The sequence below is a fragment of the Ctenopharyngodon idella genome, chromosome 7 (assembly GCF_019924925.1).
Source record: "Ctenopharyngodon idella isolate HZGC_01 chromosome 7, HZGC01, whole genome shotgun sequence".
Lineage (NCBI taxonomy): Eukaryota > Metazoa > Chordata > Actinopteri > Cypriniformes > Xenocyprididae > Ctenopharyngodon > Ctenopharyngodon idella.
The window spans coordinates 2,501,224-2,523,919 of NC_067226.1; the positions used below are offsets into that span (position 1 = coordinate 2,501,224).

A 22,696-nucleotide genomic window follows, 5' to 3' on the forward strand; every position below is an offset into this window, starting at 1 on the left:
TAATTTTTTCCTTTCCTATATCCTTCCTTCCTCTATTTCTTTTCCTGTTTCCTTTCCTATATTTCATTCTTTCCTTTCCTTCCTTTATTTTCTCCTTCCTTCCTTCCTTCCTTCCTTCCTTCCTTCCTTCCTTCCTCATGTTTCCTTTCCTGTATTTCTTTCCTTCCTTCCTCTTCATTCCATTATTTCCTGGAACTTGAAAACAGGTCAAAGCAATTTTATATTATATAATTGTTGCTTGCTGCATGCATAACCAAACGTACAGCATGACTAGTGTATGATTTGCAAATGAATGACTCTGTTCACAAGTTAAAGGCAGCATGAAATGAAAATTCACTACTCATTTATTTTGTAAATGCCTGTTTTGGATTTCATTGTGACCATTTCATCATGTATAATAAATTTTTTTTTTAGAACTTTTTTTTTTTTTTTTTACCTCATAATGTCATAACTCGATCGGTGAAAATGACATCTCTCGGGTGACGTATGCCAGACTTCTCTAATTATTTAGTCAGCTTAAACCCAAACCTCCGCAATCGATTTCAAGCTTGCATTTTTAGGTGCAACGCCCACATCTCAAAGTTCAATCAACAACCCATGAATACAACAAAGTGCCCACACTATATTATTTTCTTGTTCAGTAATCTCTTATACACGGATGTACGTCACAATACCGCAAAAAGATCTGTTGCTACTTTGTGTCATCATGACTTGAACACTTTGGATCTGTCTAATGTATTAATCACTGAAAGAGTCAGAATGGTTGCGGAATTTGACTTATTTGTCTGGATGTTTATATTACAACATATAGTTACAGTTACACATTCAAAAAAGAGCTTTGTTTTAATAAGTTTATAACAAAACACTAAAATATGCCACCAAAAATAGTATTTTTGTTTAATATGTAGTTAGAACCAATTATGGGAGTGAGGTTTTTGTAGAAATGTACAAATAAATAATTTTGTAGAAAACGTGTGTGTGTGTGTGTGTGTGTGTGTGTGAGAAAGAGAGGAAGAGAGATTGTGAATGTGTAGGTGGTGAAGTATTTATAGTTCTTCATCGTGACTGTCGCTTTCTGGGCGTGTATGACCGCATCTGTGTGTCTGTTGAAAAATAGTTTCTCTTTTTCTAAGCAGAGATGGGCTTCACTCTCTGTACTTGGAATATTATGGCCAATTTCACTTTTACCACAGCAAGTGAGAAAGAGAGGATAAAGAAAAGTAAGGAAGTGGGAGGGAGAGAGAGAGGAAGGGAGGAAAGGGAGCTGTCCTCTAGAAAGGTAAAGAGAAGATAGCATGAGGACGAACAACAGATCTCCATGGCAACGCTGCAATCACGACCCAGCGACTGACTGCTTCTTCAAAGACACGCTGGATTGTGTGCAAGTGTGCATGTGTGTTTTTTAACCCGAACAGGAGAGCATGCTTTACAGCTACTACGGCATCTGTGTTTATAGGGTTGCCGGTGCCTCTGGTTCACTCATGCAACTTTCTTTTAAAGAGACTGTTGAGAAAAGTTTAGAAGATCAGTGATGAAACTCATAACCAGGTCAATAAACGTCAGGTCCGGTCACAGAATTCTGTGCTGTGCAGCTATGTGATGCACTTAGAGCAGCTTCTGGGTCTTTTCAGCTGTCCTGAGCTTCCTGCTGAGCTGAACCAGTGTCCGCTAAACTCGGGATCTCAGAGCTGCCGGAGAAGGTGGTATTTAAGGTTCAACGCTGAAGTGAGCAGGACTCCCAGTAAACCTAAAAAAGATTCCACCACAGACAGCATGTTGTCAGGGAGAACATTATCCTATCCTCACTGCTGTCTGTGTCTGTGCAGGGTGTAATTACAAGGAGAGATAGATGATGATATGGAGAGAGTAAAAGACCCAGAAAAAGAGCAAAAAAAAAAAAAAAAGTGAATTTAATTTTACCCAGACTGACCTTCGTCCTAGATGATTCTTTAATAGTAAGGTAGATGCCAAAGGTTATAGTTCTAGATACAAAAAATTATCCCTTTTGAGACTCCCCGATTCTGTTCTAAATCGTAGTGGACTGTCTGCGGTCCACATACAGTCAAACCAAAAATTATTCAGACACTAGATATAATTTGTTATATATATATATATATATTTTTTTTTACAAGTGGGTGCAAGACACTATAGTTCATTTATGTAAGTGAGGATAGCAAAATAAAGTAAACTGTGACATATTATACCCAAAAATTCTTCATACAGTGGACTACCAGTAAAATTGATCAAAATGTGGGACCAAAAATTATTCAGACACTTTGACCATGTTTTGCTTAAGTGTTATCAGACATAATTAAGATTAATTTTTTTCTGACACAGTTTAACTCTGAGATCTTGTCATATTTTATTACCATTTTTTTAAACTATAGTGAATAAACTGTAATAACGAATGAAATGTACAAGGTGCCTGAATAAATTTTGGTTCGACTGTAGGCATTCATTCTGTCAGCAGTTTAAAGTAACAAGATTTTAAGATTGTTTTCAATGAGAGGTGGTGATTTGAATGACATAGGAAGTTAATGCTGCTTTAAAAGGATAGTTCACTCAAAAGTGAAAATCCTGGCATCATTTTTATTTACTCATCCTCATGATGTTCTGAACATGTTACAATTGACTCCTGTAGAACACAAAAGAAGATATTTTGATAAGCACATTACTTCCATTAAATAGACAAAAACCACTGAGGCATCTTATTTTGTCGTATTTTGTGTTTCACAGAAAAATGTCATACAGGTTTGTAGAGGTCACTAAATGATGACAGAATTTTCATTTTTGAGTGAACTATCCCTTTAAGGAAGCATCTTAACTGAAATGGAACCTGGAAGTGACTGATTTGAAACACTATATGTCAGGTCAAGCTACTCAATTAAGGGTTACTCATGCATGCAACACAAGTTCCTCATGTGACACCCACAAAAAGACTTGACTAACAATCACATTTGATTCCAGAAGAGATTGATGTTAGCATGTTGCTAAGCTAAAAGCACAAACAATTTATAGAACATACAAATGCTAATTAAAAATGGTTTATTTTTAATTAGATATAACTATTTTAATTCATTACTGAAAGAAAATTTCAAAAATCCCTCACCTACGGTCAAATATTTTGCGGTCAGTAAGACTTTAATACTTTTATTTTGCAAGGATGCATTAAATCAATCAAAAGTGATAGTTAAGACTTTTACATTGATACAAAAAAATCAATTTCAAATAAACACTGTTCTTTTGAACTTTCTGTTCATCAAAGAATGCTGGAAAAAAAAATATAACAGTTTCCTCAAAAATATAAAGCACCACAACTGTTTTCAACGTTGATAATAATAAGAATTGTTTCTTGAGCAGCAAATCAGCATTTTTGAATGATTTCTGAAGGATCATGTGACAGACTGGAGTAATGATGCTGCTGAAAATTCAGCTCTGCCATCACAGGAATAAATTACGTTTTAAAATAGAAAAGAGTTATTTTTAACTGTAATAATATTTCCCAAAATATTACTTTTACTGTATTTGTGATCAAGTAAATGCAGACTTGGTGATAGAGTCTTCTTTCAAAAACATTTAAAAAAATCTGTCTCCAAACTTTTGAACGGTAGTTTGTCTACCATCTGAGATGAAAGTTGTAACTGTCCTTTTTTCAGTGCGTTGTTGGGTTGCCTTGTCCACAGATGATATCCATCTCAAAATTTTACCAAAATCAAATATTAAACATTTGGAACAATCTTTGTGTCGAGTGTACAGCTTTGATGCTTAAAATTGTCATCTAGGCAGGCAGCTCACTAGGTTTTGTAGTTCTGAGTTTTTATGCTTTAAATTGTGAATAACACTTGATTATACACTAGTTTTTTGTCTAACAGTATGATACATGTGCAATGAGTCAGGTCTCCTACGAAGTTCTGCTTGATTAGCTAGAAAGGAGTGTGCCATTGTAAAAGTGCATTGTGTTTCATTGCTGTTTATGAGTGATGTATTGATATGAGTTCTGCTTTATGTATGTAGTGTATCAGCACTCCCGTGTCCACACACACACACACACAAGCCATACCAAAGTCTAAAATCTGAGTCCCCAGGCATATCTGCACACATGCCCTCTAATACCTTAAGTCCTTGCCCCTCTGTTCCTGTCAGCACACTGTCAATCTCCTGCTTTCCATGCCCTGACCTTTGCTACTTCTCTTGGCTCAGCTTACCTATGAACACACATACACATTCAGACAGACAGTGTGGCTTTGCTGTATTGTTTCGGCCAGCTTTTCTCATGCCTTTCCCTTGAGCCTGCCCCTCTTTCAAAATTGCCATCATGTGAAACGGGTAAAGAAATAAAGAGCATCTTCATTTAAAGACATACCTCTGAGTGTGCACCATTTAGTGGGCTGACGTCAAACGTTACATTTATGGCTTTGAACTTTGAGCGGTTGGTCTTTGAAGACAGAGCTGTCGTGAAGTACAGTGCTCAGATATGTGAACTGTGGTTTGCAAGCACACACCACACACACAAACACACATCACACCACAGGGCTCATGGAGTTGGCTGGGTTCCTCTTGATGATTGAACTTTCTCTTTAATGAGCTCTGTGTCCGCTTTCGCTTGAGTACAAAATGGAGAAACATCTGTGAAGGTGGAGATTAAAATTATAAATGCTGCATGATGTTACTTGCGTAAATGTTGGCATGCTTATGTTTGTGATGGAATGAAAGAAGGAAAACATAGGGAAGCACATAGCATATCTGTATGTGTTTGTGTATTTGTGGTTTCAGCAGATGGACCCGTCTGTTTTAATCTAATCTAATCCACTGTAATCTAATCCAATCTATTCTAATCTAATCTGATCTGTATGTTTTTCTAGTTTAATGGGGTAATGTGGGAAATTGGTATTTAATCTTTATTTGGAGAGGAGAGTTGAGATGATTTGGAGGGGTTAAGGGAATGTTGGGTGTTTGGAACACATCCTAAACTGCAGCGAGGTCTCATGAGATTAGGATTTTTCATTCACTAAAACGCTTTACGATTGCTGTGGTAAAGCCTCCTCCTCTCTCTTGTACCATCATATTCTTCCCTTGATTGGTGTTATTAAAGGGATAGTTGACTCAAAAAATAAAATTCCGTCATTGTTTTCTCACCATCATGTCATTCCAAAACTGTTTGACTTTTTTTCTTCTACAGAGCACTAAAGATAATATTTTGAAGAATATTGGTGGTATTGGTGATCTTTTTTCAATATATCTTTTTGTGTTCTGCAGATGAAAGTCATACAAGTTTAGAAAGATATGACATTGTGTAAATGATGACAGAACTTTCATTTTTTTTGTCAACTATCCCTTAAAGATACATAACTGTTGGTGCACATCCTCTAAAAAGTTGAGTTGTGCTGCACATGGGGACGACGCAAGTTCAAGTTTTGCTCATGTCATTTGCTCAGATCTGCCACTTTTTTTTTTGTCCATCATTTTCTAATACTTAATATGTTCAATAATAATAATGAAAAAAATGATTCACAACTGTGTGTGTGTGCGTGTGCGCTTTTTTGTGACATATCAGGACACAAATTTGTATAATGACATGGGTATGACAGGTATTACAAGGAGAGGGTGACTTTACCCCATTGTCCCCATTTTTCAAAAGGCTTATAAATCATACAGAATGAGTTTTTTTGAGAAAGTAAAAATGTGCACAGTTTTCTGTGATGGGTAGGTTTATGGGTAGGGGTAGTGTAGGGCGATACGATTTGTACAGTATAAAAACCATTACACCTATGGAATGTCCCCACAGTTCACAAAAACAAACCTGTGTGTGTGTGTGTGTGTGTGTGTGTGTGTGTAAGGTGGAGACTAGGTCAGAGTTTGAAAATAAAAGGACATTGAGAATGTTCACCAATGCTGAAGAATGTCATAAATTAACATGGCGCATGTGATTCATTACATAATATTCATCTCTTTGGAACCAGTGAGTTTGAGTGTGTATGTGTTTCTCTGAGCCCTATGCCTGCTCATTTGCTAGCTATGCAGCAAATACACAAGTACACTACCGTTTAAAAGATTAAAGATTTATTTTTTTTTTTTTTGATGTTTTTGTGCTCACCGAGTCTGCATTTATTCAATCAAAAAGTAAAAACAGTCATATGGTAAAATATTATTACAATTTAAAATAAGTTTACTATTTTAATATATTTTAAAATGCGCTGCTTAATATATTTGTGAAACTGTGATACATTTTATTCAAGAATGATGAATAGAAAGTTCAAAGGAACAGTGTTTATTTGAAATATAAATTCTTTGTAACATTATAATTGTCTTTACTGTAGAGTTGTCAAAAGTACCGACTTCGGTGCCATTCGTACTGAAATTTTAAAAAATGTGACGCTTTGAGCACTGTTGAGCGGATTTGTAAACACCTTTGATTGGCCATTGTGTTGACGCACGTGCTCATCGGATATGTCTGTGATTGGCTACAATGATTAACACATGGGAGCGTTTGAAAGCACACGGAAGTGTTTGATTCTGAAAGCAGGCGTCTGTCAGCGACTGGTCCGCAATAGACACCTGCTTTCAAACGCTCCCGTGTGTATCTGTGTAAGCGCTCGGTGTAGAGCATCATTGATGACTATTTACAGTTTTTGAAGCGTTGATTATTGAAGCCAATCACAGACATTTCCGATGAGCACGTCAACACAATGGCCAATCAGAGGTGTTTACGAATCCGCTCAACAGCGCTCAAAGCATCACATTTTTAAAATTTCAGTACCGACGTGGTACAGAAGTCGGTACTTTTGACAACTCTACTATCACTTTTTAATCAATTAAATGCGTTTTTGCTGAATTAAACTATTAATAATTTCTTTAAAAACTTTTGAACGGTATTGTACACTTCTGTACCCGTATCTTCCATAAATGCGGGAAGCCTTCTTTCAAACAGATATGGGTACAAAAGTGTACAATACCATTCAAAAGTTTTGAACGAACTTTTCACCAGCTGCTTTTCACCAACACACACCAACTGCTGCTTCAATTTATTGTCTTTGTGCTCTACAACACAATAACGAATTGATGCGTACAAGTTTTCAACTGTGGTTCTGTTCATACTTCACATATCACTCAAACTTACTGATCTATTTCTGACCCCTTTCACTGTCACTGTGTATTTAGCTCTCCAAAAAGATTGAGCAGTATGCTGCTTTGCTGCTGTGTGACTGTAGCCATATTTTCCTCTTGTGAATCAGTCTGATACAATTATCAGCTTGTGTGAGTGCGCGCGTGTGTGCGTGTGTGCGTGTGTGTGTGTGTGTGTGTGTGTGTGTGTGAAAGTGAGGGGGAGAATGTAGTTGAATTTGAGTGTCATTCGAGTGTGCCCATCTGAAACATTATTCTGATCCCTATATCCCATCTCTCTATCAGACCCACTCTGATGCCAAAGGAGGAGGGCGTCCAACTGTTCGGAGTGTTCGGGGTGTGGTGCCGACGGCGGATGAAAACCCCCACATAGGAAATTACCGACTGCTGAAGACCATAGGCAAGGGCAACTTTGCCAAGGTTAAACTGGCCCGACATGTCCTCACTTCTAAAGAGGTAACTAGGTCTCCTGTATATAGTGGATCTAGTTAGACGAGTCCATGCTATGAGCTCCCTGTAACACAGGTGCTCGTATTGCAGACAATTCTGATTTGTTCTAGATAATGCACAGTTAAAAACTAATTATTAGTCAGTCTTATAGCAGACACCTGAAGTACACTTATTTAATGGTCTGACCGTTTTGAGATTTGAACTTACAGCTATGGCTTGTGGTAATCATGTTGCGTCCTAAATTGCCACAGTCTGACTGTGATACATGTCCAGGGGCCTGTTGCATAAACTGATTAGACTAGTATTGCAAGTTAATCATCTAAAATTGGTCATAACTGTTTTAAGTCAGTTGCTGAAAAACTTAGTTAGGTCTAATTTTGAGAACAAAAATGATGACTTATTCTTTGACTAACTGCTAGTTGGTCAGACTAGTTCTTAAGACACAGTATTAACATATTATAATATCTGTGTTCATGCAACTGGCCCCAGGAGTGGAATCTAATTTCTCATTACGTATGATAGTGGTTTGGATTGGATGTGTGAGAATCTGATCAAATGTGTTTTTGCTCAAATTTAGACTACAAATAAATAATCAAATATGCAAAAGAAAGTATTTATCCTGTTTTCCTCTTCTTCTTTTTTTGACACGTTTCATATTTCATCTAAAGCATGCACTTATCTATTGCTTTTTTCATCTTGCTTAAAAAGTACTTTTTAATAAACTTTCTAGTTCACTTTAAAATGAAAATTACCCCATGATTTACTCACCCTCAAGCCATCCTAGGTGTATATGACTTTCTTCTTTCAGACGAATACAATCAGAGTTATATTAATAATCACCCTGATGCTCCTTAACTTTATAATGGCAGTGCACGGAAACCACCTGTTTGAAACTCAAAAAAGTGCATCCATCCATCATAAACGTACTCCACATGACTCCGGGGGGTTAATAAAGGCCTTCTGAAGGGAAGTGATGCATTTGTGTAAGGAAAATATCCATATTTAACATGTTATAAACTGAAATATCTAGCTTCCACCAGACCGCCTTCCGTATTCAACTTAGGAAGAAAGTGTAACACCTCTCGCAGTTCAAACCGCTTACGCTACGTCCTACACCTTCCATATCCAACTTAAGTTTGGGACACATTTAACGACTAGCTAAAACATTCTAAGACTGAGCTCAACACACAAAGTGTCATAAGTATCAAATTACATTCATAATCGACCTTACAATCCTTAAGTGTGTCCCCGGCTTTGCGAAACAAGCATAACTGACGCTAAGTTGAATACAGAAGGCGGTCTGGTGGAAGCTAGTTATTTTACTTTATAACATGTTAAATATGGATATTTTTCTTACACAAACGCATTGTTTCGCTTCAGAAGGCCTTTATTACTCCCCAACCATACACCCCACCCCCCGGAGCCGTGTTTATGATTTGTGTGTTGAGTACGTTTATGAAAGACAGTCATATACACCTAGGTTGGCTTGAGGGTGAGTAAATCATGGGGTAATTTTCATTTTAAAGTGAACTAATCCTTTAAGAGCACAGAGGACAGTCACAGATATTGAAAAGCTGATAGAAATTGTTACACAATAAATATTTAATAGGTTTATGATTTAACAAAAATAAATGAATGCATTTTTAGCCCGTTTTAATATGATATTTGTATAAAAAAAAAGAAAAGGTTGAAATCTAATAGTTTTATTAAAAATCAACCCTGGGACGCACTTTTAGTGCTTAAAGTTTCGTTAGTTAGCAAGTCATCTTTGTAGTGTAACTTTTCTTTTTTTTTTTTTTTTTTAACAGCAAAAATCTTTTTGAAAAAAGTAGTTTTGTGTTTGAGAGAGGTGTTTAAAGATGTGCTTGTGTTTTTTTTTTTTTTTTTTTTTTTTATTGTCACAGGTAGCGGTGAAAATCATAGACAAGACCCAGCTCAACTCTTCTAGTCTTCAAAAAGTGAGTCTGCAGATCTCCTCTCTTTATCTGTATATCTGTCTGGAGAGAGGGTATACAGGGGGTAATTACAGGAAGAGAGGCTGAAGGATTTCCTCTGACGTGGGAATGATTGCGTTCTGCTTTATCCCCACGCACACATACTGGTCATGTACCATTAACTTTTTGCTGTAACTACTGCAGAATGTCCTGGAGGACATTTAAAAAATGCATTTATTGCGTTGTTCCTCCTTCTAGTGAAATTTTAACAATGTATGTGCTGTAAAATGTTAATACACTATCGTTCAAAAGTTAGGGGTTAGAGAAAGATTTTTTAAAGAAATTTATACGTTTATTCAGCAAGGATGCATTAGGTTGATCAAAAAAGACAGACAAAAGACATACACAAAAGATTTCTGTTTCAAATGAATGCTGTTCTTCAAACTTTCTGTCAAAGAATTCTGAAAAAACACTCTTTCCACACTTTCCACATCTTCTTTGAGATGAACACAATCGGAGATATATTTAAAAATATTCTTAGTCCTCCAATGTTTATAATGGTTGTGAATGGTAACCCAAATTCTGAAGACAAAAAAAAAAAAAAATGCATCCATCCATAAAAAAAAGAATCCATACGACTCCAGGGGGTTAATAAAGGCCTTCTAAAGCGAATCAATGCATTTGTGTAAGACAAGTATCCTTATTTAAAATTTTATAAAGTAAAATAACGAGCTAAAGTAAAATAATGAGCTTCCAGCACGTACAACGCGTAGTACATCATGTTATTGTGTAGAACGTCATGGCATTGTGTAATACGTTACGGAAGTTAACGCTTTTTGGACGTACTTCGAATGCATATGGCTGTCGCGGGATAATTTTAAATTTTGGGTCAACTATCCCTTTAAGCAGAACAGCCATTTTCAACTTCTAGTAATAACAAAGATTTCTTGAGTCCTAAATCAGAATATTAGAATTATTTCTTAGGGATCATGTTACATAAAAACATGTAAATACAAAACAGTTAGGCTATTTTAAATTGTAACAATTTTTCACAATATTATCGTTTTTGACTGAAATTTACTGCCCTTTTGAACGGCAGTGTATGTAATCCCAGATTGCCACAGTACATCTGTGTTTGTACAAAAACAGAACATATTTACATGAGACAATAGCAAATGTTTAGACATGAATTTTCATTGTTTATTACTTAATTTATTCATAAACTCTGCCTTAAACACCCCAAAAAGGCTTTGTTGGTCCTGTCTGCCCAGACTGAGAGGCCATCTAAGACCAGCAAACCAGCTTGAACCAACTTGAAATGGGATTGACCTAGACTGATTCTCTCAAAAGCATTGTAAAGCCTAAGTAGATCATAGAACCATTGGCACCAATGGTCTCTACGATCAACTTAGCTCACAATGCTTTTAAGAAACGCATCCCTGAACCCTTACTTTCATGTATCTGATATTATCACAATATATAAGGTTAAGAGTTCCTGTTCAAGATTTATGATTTTCTCAGATCTTCTCTCTTTTCTGTGTTTTCTCAGCTGTTCCGAGAAGTGAGAATTATGAAGCTTCTGAATCACCCGAACATCGGTGAGTGATCAAGAAAGAACTCGCCTAACTGGCCACACTACAATAGAATTATTTCAGTATTTCAATTCAGCATCTGACATGAATCATCTGTATTGTCCGATCCAAGATAAGAACACTCGAAATTGTTGATATCAGCATTCCTGAGGCTTCGATTTCATAGATGCTGAAGAAATGGACTGTTTGATGTGTGCTGATGTGCACTCACTCAAACTTGCACACAAGTCAGATACTGCTATATTGAACATTGCGTTTCAGCCTGTATGTGTGTGTGTGTTGCCTGTGCTGTGTCTGTGGTCCTGACAGAAGCACTAGCTCATTAGCGCTCAGCTTGTGCTCATAAATATCAAAGCGCAGAGCTGAAATATGAAAGGAAAGACCTGCCCCCTTTGAGGATGCAGCACTGAGGATTCAGTCCTGATTCACAGCCTTTGCTCTCTCTGTTCAATGGCCGAGTGCGGCTGTGCTGGTATCACATCACAAAATCACAGCTGATTGATCTGAAACGCTCCTTGATCTTTCCATGATGACACACACAAAGTAGGGATTATGTATTTTATTAGTTGCATTAATGTCAAACAGTAGTGGCCTGTTTTCATTGAATAGACTGTGATGAATGGAATAGCTCTGAGCTTTAAAACGCAACTCCTATTGCCTGTTCCTTTTTCTAATTCTACTTTAATAATGCATCTCCTTTTATTAGATGGTGTTTGTTTGGATTTGGAACGTTTCAATTTTTTTCCTTTAGGGTTTTGTTCTCTCCTTAGTGCATTTGTGGGTTTTATGGTTGCTTATGAGACTTTTTATGAGAAAAATTTCTTGTCACTGCTGCTAGCTCAGGAATCTCATTCTAATGCGGTTTGTAAGTGTTATCGTTACCATATCAAGACAGATATGCTGGGTTTTGTAGCATTAATTGCAAAGCCTGAAGCGCTTCATATGGAAAGGCATGTGTTTATCACCACTGCTTTCCTTCATAGCTCATTCTGTGTTATCCCATGAAGTAATAATGCTGTGCTTTAGTGGTGTAGATGTGCTACATCAGTTATAGGATTTTTTTTTTTCTCAACTCCAGTTGTTGGCTCTGTTAACACCAATAGAATACATTTGCAGTAAAGCCTGTTCACACCAAGTCTGATGCAACTAAAAAACCCAAATTATACATATTCTTAAACTCATTTTTGCAGTTTAAACAGTCATATAGCAAATTTTTGACATTCTCTGAAAAGATGCCAGAATGAATTGTTCAGAATATAAACAGTTTAAAAAAAAAAAAAAAAAATCTACAAGTACAGATTCACACAGTGACAGTTAAACTAGACGTGACAGATAGTTTGTTTGTATACGTCGGAAGCAAAATGTTAATGAAACAGTCACAGCTAGCTATTGCTAATAAGGTGCTGCAGTGGTAATGTGTTTTTGTAGGCCAAACCGGAAGTTAGTATCAACCTGGTTCCCTGGTTTCCCAAAAGGATTTTTCCATTGGCTTTTAGTTGCAGAAAATAAGCTCTGTGACTAACAAAAGATTATCATTCTTACACGTTTTGTTCATCATGATAATCTTTTCAAATGAGAGATAACCAAGAATTCACCGTGCCTTAAAAACTGTCCATATGAGGTGCATAGACCAAAAAGACGTAAAACTACTGCTTTACTGACAAACGTTTTGGTCGCATGTGACCCTTCTCATGTGTAAGAAATGTTTGCAATTAAAACAGTGGATTTATCTCGCAATTTTTGTTTGTTTTTTCTTCATTTATAGAGTGTGCATGCTTTTTTGAATAATTTCCCTTGAAATATTTTCAAATGAACACAACTTTTATGAATTCTTTGATTTTGAGGCCTAAATACAAACTAGCAGAAGTAAAAAGCTAAATGTAGGCTATAAACGAAATACACTACAGTCACATGACTCCAGCGTCACCACCATTAAGCTTTTGACAACTCTTTCAGTTTTTATAAATAAGCTTCCGACAACTCTTTCAGTTTTTATATATATAAAAAAAAATTTCCCTGAAAGTTTGAATCAGAATAGTTTGCAAGAACGTGATTCTAAACAGAACGAAGCTGTGAAAGACCTTATTTCAGGTTTTTAACCACAAACCCATTAAAAAAAAACCCAAGGACGATTGAACCAGAAGTGCTAAAATGCTAATTTGTTTTCGGGTTTTGGCCTACAAAATACATCATCCCTGCAGAACTCTATTGATGCAAGATTTTGGACCAATAAGATTTCATGGTGGCTTATCCAGCAAGACACAACAGGAAAAAAAAAGGATCATCCAATAAAATGTCACTTACCCATTGTTGCGTTGAACAAAATTGTGATTAACATTATCGCTTGTTGCTTTACCGTGTTCTGATTTTATAGAACACAGTGTCAGTGTGAATGATTTCAAAGAGGTATATTCTTTCAAAATTCAAATTTGGTGTGAATAGTCTCTTGGATGTTTTGATATGTGATCATCTCTCTCTTTCCCCACCAGTGAAGTTATTTGAGGTGATCGAGACAGAAAAGACGCTGTATTTAGTCATGGAATATGCCAGTGGAGGTGAGTGGGCTGAACGACTTAGAACTGCCAGCTGTCAATCATGTCAAGAAATGAAAATCAGGACACTGCATTTTAAATAATGTTTTCACATCTTTCTTTTTCCTTTGTCTGATGTTTGTGTTCTTCTCCTCTTCCTGTACCACTCCTTCTTTACCTCTTGCCTTCCTCTGTCATTTTCTACTCTATTGCAATGTTCCCCTCTTCCATTTCCAAGGCGAGGTTTTTGATTACCTTGTTGCTCACGGGAGGATGAAAGAAAAGGAAGCTCGTGCCAAATTTAGACAGGTCAGTGCGAGTGCATGTGAGTGAGTCACAAGTCTGAGCCCACTAGTGAAAATTTTGAATTCTATTCTGCATTTTGTGATACAACTTGTAATTACAGATTATATCATCAGGGTGGCATTTGAGTGCAAAAGTTTAATTGAAAAATTAACATGAATTAACATAAAACCTGATGATTATGTTCTTCAGCATGATTTGAGAATGATCCAAACAGCATTGTGTGCTTCAGTGAAAGCAAGAACATCTGACATCTGTACAGAGGGGTCCACATGATCAGTGGCACAAATTTATAAAACAATTTTAGAAATTAATTTTACATAACATTTCTTTAGTCAAAAATTTTCAAAATTCTGAAACTTTATCTATTTCCAAACTTAAATTAAATTTAGAATCCCAGATTTTTATTATGGTCTCAGACTTTTGAACCCCATTTATTTTGCTTATTTTATGCTATTCAAAAGTTAAGTACAATGTTTTTTAAAATTAATACTTTTGTTTATCAAAGAGGATGCATTAATTTAGTCAAAAGTAACAGTAAAAACTTTTACGTTTTTACAAAAAAATCCTGAAAAAATGTATCATGGTTTTCACAAAAATATTAAGCAGCACAACAGTTTTCACAAATGTGATAAGAAATGTTTCTTGAGCACAAAATCAGCATATTAGAAAGATTTCTGAAGGATCATGGGACACTAAAGACTGGAGTAATGATGATGACTGCTGAAAATTCAGCTTTGCCATCATATGAATAAATTACATTTTAAAATATATTAAATACAAAACAATCTTTAAAAGTAATATTTCACAATATGACTGTTTTTACTGTATTTTTGATCGAATAAATGTAGCTTTGGTGAGCATATACTATTTTGAACAGTAGTGTGTGTGGCAGGTGGTGCTAAGTGGGCCTTTCAACTTGTGTGTGTGTGTGTGTGTGTGTGTGTGTGTGTGTGTGCTCATTAACTCTGCTGTGTGCATGTGTGTGTATGATGGCTTAATTAAGGATAGAACAGCTCAATTAAAGAGCGACAACTCCCATGAGCAGCCGAAATGACTTCACCTACTCTCCTGATTACTCACCACACCTTCTCTCTTTATCTCTCTAGATTGTCTCAGCTGTGCAGTATTGCCATCAGAAGTGTATTGTACACCGAGATCTCAAGGTGAGAATGTGCGTGTGTGTATGAGTGTGTGTGAAGGCCCTTAGGTCCTGTTACATATGAACATGCCCTGAGCAGGATGATCTCCATTCAGCTGTATCTTCATCTTTCAGATGTTCTTTAGTAGTTCTTCTGTGTCTGTCATCAAAGTTCATTACAGAAGTCCAGGTGAAGAAATGAGTTCTCTGTTTAAACAGTCACACACACTTGCACGCTATCATGAGTGTACTCTGAACTCTGGAACTGCTGACCTCAGAGCTTTTCTTTGTTAAGATGAAAGGAAGTGTCTCTCTGGATGAACTCTTCCCATGATGATACTCTGCCCACATACTGAAGTTGCTTATTGGTCCAAACCATCATCATAGTGACCTTTGTAACTTGGAGTTAGTCACTGTCTCCATGCATAACTTAATGTAATTCTCTTCTGCCCCACTCAGGACACCCAGAAATCCTGCATAGTGTCTGATCCTCTTCCTTTCTCTCTCTATTGGCCTGTCTCTTTTTCTCACACACACACACACACACACACACACACACACACACACACACACACACACACACACACACACACACACACTAAATAATGACACCACTATGCTGGAGTTGTATTGATTACAATAGAAAAGGGCAATGTTTGACATTGATTTAATATGAGCACTATAAATAATAGAGCACTTTTGCAAATGTAATGGTTGCTGCATCTGTGTGTGTGTGTTTGTATGTGTTAAGCATTAAGCCACACCTCTATTGTGGCTACAGAGGTTTCTGGCTATTCAGGTTAGATTGCAGGATCTATATCGTATTTCTCTTTCAAGTTACAGGCGTGTTGATTGTTGTGTTGTGTTCAGTGCCGGTTGCCCCAGAAAAGGAAATTTAACTTTTAAACATTAGTGTATGTATATTATTGCATGAAACCAGTAACGACAAAACAATTCCAATTATTTTAGAGTAAGATTTTATTTTTATGTTCTAAAGAAATTAATACTTTTATGCAGCAATGATGCTTTCAATTGGTCAAAAGTGACAGTAAAAGACGTTTATAATGTTACAAAAGAGATCTGTCTCTGATAAATGCTGTTCTTTTGAACTTTCTGTTCCTGAATAGAAAGAAATCTGAATATATATATATATATATATATATATATATATATATATATATATATATATATATATTTATATATATATATATATTTATATATATATATATATTTATATACAGTCAAACCAAAATTTATTCAGACACCTTGAACATTTCATTCATTAATACAGTTTATTCATTATTATAGTTTAAAAAATGGTAATAAAATATGACAAGATCTCAGAGTTAAACTGTGTCAGAAAAAAATAATCTTAATTATGTCTGATAACACTTAAGCAAAACATGGTCTGATCAAAGTGTCTGAATAATTTTTGGTTCCAAATTTTTATCAATTTTACTGGTAGTCCACTGTATGAAGAAATTTTGGGTATAATATGTCACAGTTTACTTTATTTTGCTATCCTCACTTACATAAATGAACTATAGTGTCCTGCACCCACTAGTAAAACAATATCAAAAATGTCTGAATAATTTTTGGTTTGACTGTGTGTGTGTGTGTGTGTGTGTGTGTGTGTGTGTATATATATATGATATATATATATATACATACATATATATACACACACACATATATACATATATTTCATGGTTTCCACAAAAATATTAAGCACCACAACTGTTTTCATCATTGATAATAATAAGAAATGTTTCTTGAGCACTAAATCAGCATATTAGAATGATTTCTGGAGGATCACTGAAGATCTTCACTGGAATAAATTACATTTTAAAATAAGATAATCCATAAAGATAATTACTCACAATATTTACTTGATTTTTGATCACAGAAAAGCCTTGGTGAGCATTAAGAGACTTTCAAAAACATTAAAAAAGTCTTACCGACCCCAAACTTTTGAACTCTGTACAGTATGACCAGTGTAGTCCAACTCCAATTCTTGAACAAATGAGTCTTATGAGTCGGATTTTTTTAATTGAATTGATCTGTCTTGATCTCATCGGTTATGTTTTTACTTCCACTCATCTCCAAATTGAAAAGAACCAAGAACTCTTACTGTGTTAAGTGTCACTGGATTCTCCATGTGATAGCGTGTAATTAAATGTATAGGGCCCCCGATGCAAAAACAGAATCCATTTAGAAAAACCAGTGTTCACACACTAAACTCTTTTAATGAGGTTAATGAAATTTGTTTGGTTAAAGCCTATGACATGACGTTTCGAGCAGCCAATCAACATGCAGATTAGATATATTAAATACAGCAGAGCTACATTCAGTCTGCAGTTTTAATTGACGGTATAATAGCACCTTGTCTCTGCCCATGCCTCATCCATGTCTTTGTTGCTGTGTGTTTGCATGTTGTAAAAGTTTGGCTCTGTTGGCAGAGTAATATTTAACTCTGCAAACCGAGCCCAGTTAGCACCCCGCATCTGTTGCTAGGCAACACAGCTTCCCTGCGCGGCTAAAGTTGGTGTGTAGATGTTGAGTGGCAGCACAGAGGGCAAGTCTCAACACACTCACAAACACACACACAACAGCATGAGAGAACTCATTAGGAAAAGCTGGAAAAACACCCTGTAAGAGAAGAGAAACAGGCATTTCTGTTAGATATTAAGAGTGTTGAAGTCAAAAAGGGAGATGTGTGTGTTGCTGATTGTACGATTCTTGTTCTCCATATCAAGTGCCAACTCTTCTCTTTTAAATCCTTCTACTTACCAACATGCTGTCCTTCTTTTCTCCCTAAGGCTGAGAATCTTTTACTGGATGCTGACATGAACATAAAGATCGCTGACTTTGGCTTCAGTAATGAGTTTACGGTTGGCAATAAATTGGACACATTTTGTGGGAGTCCGCCGTATGCCGCCCCTGAACTCTTCCAGGGCAAAAAGTATGATGGGCCGGAAGTGGATGTGTGGAGTCTCGGGGTCATACTCTACACGCTGGTCAGTGGCTCACTGCCTTTTGATGGACAGAACCTGAAGGTGAAGAGACACTGAATATCTGTGTTAATGTTCCTGTTTGTCTCTGTCCTTTTTTGTCTTCCTCATTTCTGTTATATCATTCTCATTGTGTTTGTCTTTCTCTTTTGCAGGAGCTGCGAGAGCGTGTGTTGAGAGGGAAGTATAGGATTCCTTTTTACATGTCCACAGACTGTGAGAACCTGCTGAAGAAGTTTCTCATCCTCAATCCTACCAAGAGGGGAAGTTTGGAGGTGCGCTTGGTTTAGACATATTTACACATCTCATATCTGACTGTGGATTAGAATGCAAACAACAAGGCCTCAAATTTAAATTAGCTTAAAGTGTAGTCTCGCCATGTCTGAATTCTCAACACAAAATATTAAGGTTTTTAAAACAAAACAGTATATACACATGGGCTACATTCACAAAACAACAGAATATGATTGCCAGTCCTGTATTTGAGTCCTTAAAGGGATAGTTCAAGCAAAAATGACATTTCTGTCATTAATTACTCACCCTCATGTTGTTCCAAACCTGTAAGAACTTCATTCATCTTCAGAACACAAATTAAGATATGTTTGATGAAATCTGTGAGGTTTCTGATCCCCCTATACACAGCAATGTCATAACAAATTTCAAGGCCCTGAAAGGTAGTAAAGACATTGTTAAAATAGTCTATGTGACTTCAGTGGTTCAACCTTAATGTTATGAAGTGACGAGAATACTATTTGTGTGCAATAAAAAAAAAAAAAAAAGATTTTATTCAACAATTTCTTCTATTCCTTGTCAGTCTCCTACGCTGTTGATGTAGTGAACACAGTGCAGCACTTCCGGGTTTAAGGTTGAACCACATACACTGCGAGAGAGCTGCTCTGCGCTATACAAATGCATCTACGGTGTGTTGCGGGTTTTCTTGTGTGGTTCCGTTTTCTGTATATTAAGCCAGAGACACACCAAGCTGATGGTCAGCCGTCAGGCAATGTCGGGCCGTTTTTGAGCGTCGGCCGACTTAGTTTTTCCAGTGTGTTCCGCACTGTTGCCTCTAGTCGGATGCCGTCTGTTTGTTTTTTTTGGCTGATTCAGCATGTAGAATGTGTGCTAGTTGACAGTCGCCTGTAGTCCTTTGGATGTGTAATTCTGGAAGATAAATTCTTCAGAGTCTCTGAGATCCTGACACCTTGCACTTCTGGTGACTCCAGGTAGTTTGCAGTTCTGAAAAATGGTGGCGCTGGAGACTAAAAGGATCTTGATGGTTTCACACTTAATTCTTCACCTTTGTTCTTAATTCTTTTGCAGTTAAAATGTGTCTTTTCTTCTCCACCTGTATTTGTCTGACCCTGCTGACCCAATGAGCATTTCACTGTCCAATGGTCATGCCTTAACCGCAGTTTCTAGAATTTCATTGGTATTGCATCCTTCTCATGGTCATTTAATAATTTTTGACTTTTCAGTCTGAGTTAAATGTCTTTTTTGGCTCATTTTATCTGTAAAAGAAAATGTACCTAATAATTCTGCACACCTGAATATAAGGCGTTTTTCATTTCCAGCCTTCATGAACAATTATATATCACTTATAAATGATTAAATACAAAATTAATGGTAGTTATTAAGATTAATGTGGTTTGGAATTGGTAAGATGTGCCTGAAAAAAAAAAAAAAAAAGATCAGAAAATCAATGTGCGTAATAATTCTGTGCATACTGTAGGAACTTACGTTTACATAATGCTTTATATTTTGCATTAAAGCATGTAAATGACTGGGATGTGCTCTACCTTCATTCAGATAAGCAAATTTTGGGCAAAAATCTGCACTGGAAACTGTAGTCTTGTTGCGTAAAAACACTTAAAGATCTTTTTTTTATTATTTTAATGTGATCCCTCACCATCTTTCTCATTCTTTCTCTGTGTGTTTGCCATTGGCTCAGCAGCAGATCATGAAGGATCGCTGGATGAATGTAGGTCATGAAGACGATGAGTTGAAGCCCTACATTGAGCCTCAGCCTGACTACAAAGACCCCAGAAGAACAGGTGTGTGTGACTCTCACACTTGAAATAGTTAGATGTTAAAAATATATCTGAAAGAAAAAAAATACAGAAAGAAACAGTATTAAAAGAGGTTTAATTAAAATGACATTGTTGATATGTTTCCCCACTCAGACATAATGCTTCAGATGGGTTTCCCTCAAGAGGAAATAGAGGACTCTCTCGTCAAACAAAAATATAATGAAGTCATGGCAACCTATCTGCTGCTTGACTATAGGAATTCAGAGGTACCCAAATACATTAACACATTCGTACTTTAGTACCCTTAGAGGCATCAAAATACGATCATACAACTGCTTTACGCTTAATGTATCTTTGAAAATTCTGACTTGCAGCTTGACGAGGGTGTCAACTTGACATTAAAGCTACGCCCAGGAAGTGACCTCACTAACATCAACACCCCTTCTCCACCTCATAAGGTACAGCGCAGTGTGTCATCCACTCAGAAACCCGTCAGAAAAACGACAGATCAGGGTGAGTTGATTGGGAGGTTTCGTGGATTAAAGCCTCTTGTAAACACATACACGCATGATCGTCTTTAAACTCTTTCCCCTTCATCCCTCAGGTTCATACTCGAAAAGGCCTCAGGGAGAAAACAAGCATGGAGTGGATGATTCTGGAAGGAAAGGTTCAAGTAGCTCCACCAAAGTTCCACCCAGTCCAGTGATCAGCAGTGAACGCAAAAAGAGTTCTACACCCTCTACTGTAAGTGTGTGTCTGATACACAGATGAATTAAAATTTTAACATAAAATTGTCTAAATAAATTACAAATAAAACATTAAAAACTAAAATTAGTCATCTTAAATGCTACAAGTGAATTTAAGCATCACAACATTTTATGTACAGTATAAAAAAATAATAACGGTTTAAGATTACATTTAACAGTGTTATTTTTAAAAATTAACTTTAATTGAGTGTGCGATGATGGCAAAGCTAAACTAAATCTAAAAATAGGATTAATGAGCATGTACAATTAAATATCCTACCAAAGGTACACATATCACCGTTAGTTCAGAAACTAATACCTGTTTAGCAAGATTTTAAGTTGTGGTGTTGATGTGGGCTGCAAGCTCGTGTCCTTTCCCAATCCTGTGCCTCTCTCTAGTCCTATCATTTCCACTCTCAACTGCTAAAAAAAGAAGTCGAAACCTATAAAACATAATGCAAAAAAGGGAAGCTGTATCAATTAGAATGTTTATATAGACCGAGTGCTCGTTGATCTTTTACAAGCTAAAATTAAACAATATACAAAACAGCACCGTAGGGCAAGCTTATCAACAAGACAAACACAGTACCAAAGTCACGTCATGTTCTTTAGTTCAGTTTCCATGTACTTGAACATGCAATTACATTATGGATTGAGGAAGCTTTTGACATAATAGCAGGGTAATTTTTAAACATCCTAACTACTGCTTCTGTTCTCAGTTACACAGCAGTGCTCTGGAAAGCTTGCTGCTTTCCACACTGATATTTTTCAGGCAGCAGATGGCTGGAAGGGCTTGCCCAGGGTTGGAGTGCACTCTCTGACCGAGAGATGTTTGGCACGGCCAGTGCTCATGGCTTCTGCTCTCCAGTTATTTCTGTGAAAATGCTACAGAGGATTTTTGCTATTTTGAGCTTTCAAACACCACATCATACTTGGAGTTTCTGGGTTTGCACATCTTTAGATAGTGTGCTTTTTTTCTTTTCTTTTTTTCTCAGTAGAAAGTGCAAATACTATTTTATGAAATAGGCCCTTTCTGAGTACTAACCAAATAGTAGTTGTACTACAAGTTGCATGAGAGAGCAAACATTTTCACAACTTGAGTAATAGACAGAAATGGTTTTTGTATCTATTTTTTCATTAAACATTCACCCAAGGTTCATAGCAGGGCTGTCCTTTCCTTTAATCACTTTTAACATCTTTTAATAATTATTGTTTTAATAATCATGTCAATAAAAACTATTATTAATCTTTAAATGATTATGTTCCTTGATTATGTTGTACTACATTAATATAATTATTGGATTATATGTATGTAAATATCATTTGCACACAGAGATCAGAGATCACGCTGCGCACACACAGAAACGTTCATGAGCACAGAAACTTATCAACGTTGTCCCATGACTTTTATTAATAAAATAGCTTTGCTACTGAATCGCTACATTATATTTCAATAAGGGGGTAACATCTCTGTTTTTGAAGTAATTAAGCTTACAGCTTCATTGTTATAAGAGAGAGGCGCTGTACAGACTCTGCTAATTCACACGCACATCTTTCTCTCGATAATAAATTCAAATAAAGCATTTATTTATTCTTTCAAATAAATGTAATCTTACCGCACTACTGTATCTCTGTCTGCATTAAAATCATTTTCATTTACATTTTAGTTTAAGTTTTGGTAATTCAAAATTAATTCAAATTAAATAATTTTATTTCAGTTGTCAAAGCAACATTTCTACTTTCTTATTTTTTTTTTGTAAGTTAAAGTATTTTATCTTACATTTATATTTTATTTCAGCCTTATTTCATTTAACAAAAAACTTTTATTAATTTAATCAT

The 22,696-nt window shown here is 36.2% G+C and overlaps 1 protein-coding gene across 9 annotated transcripts in view; it reads left to right on the plus strand.

Annotated features, from left to right (window-relative positions):
* The window catches only part of mark2b (MAP/microtubule affinity-regulating kinase 2b), a 58,356-nt gene that overhangs the window by 13,414 nt on the left and 22,246 nt on the right, over nt 1-22,696 (plus strand). For 7 of the 9 annotated variants that reach the window (XM_051900877.1, XM_051900870.1, XM_051900871.1 and 4 more), the window contains exons 2-13: nt 7,408-7,578; nt 9,477-9,530; nt 11,056-11,104; nt 13,588-13,653; nt 13,868-13,938; nt 15,042-15,098; nt 17,893-18,129; nt 18,240-18,359; nt 20,033-20,135; nt 20,265-20,377; nt 20,486-20,624; nt 20,716-20,855. In XM_051900877.1, the coding sequence (XP_051756837.1) occupies nt 7,408-7,578; nt 9,477-9,530; nt 11,056-11,104; nt 13,588-13,653; nt 13,868-13,938; nt 15,042-15,098; nt 17,893-18,129; nt 18,240-18,359; nt 20,033-20,135; nt 20,265-20,377; nt 20,486-20,624; nt 20,716-20,855 (1,320 nt within the window). The remainder of the gene's footprint in view (nt 1-7,407; nt 7,579-9,476; nt 9,531-11,055; nt 11,105-13,587; nt 13,654-13,867; nt 13,939-15,041; nt 15,099-17,892; nt 18,130-18,239; nt 18,360-20,032; nt 20,136-20,264; nt 20,378-20,485; nt 20,625-20,715; nt 20,856-22,696) is intronic. The other 2 variants (XM_051900872.1, XM_051900878.1) reach the window with 1 other exon arrangement.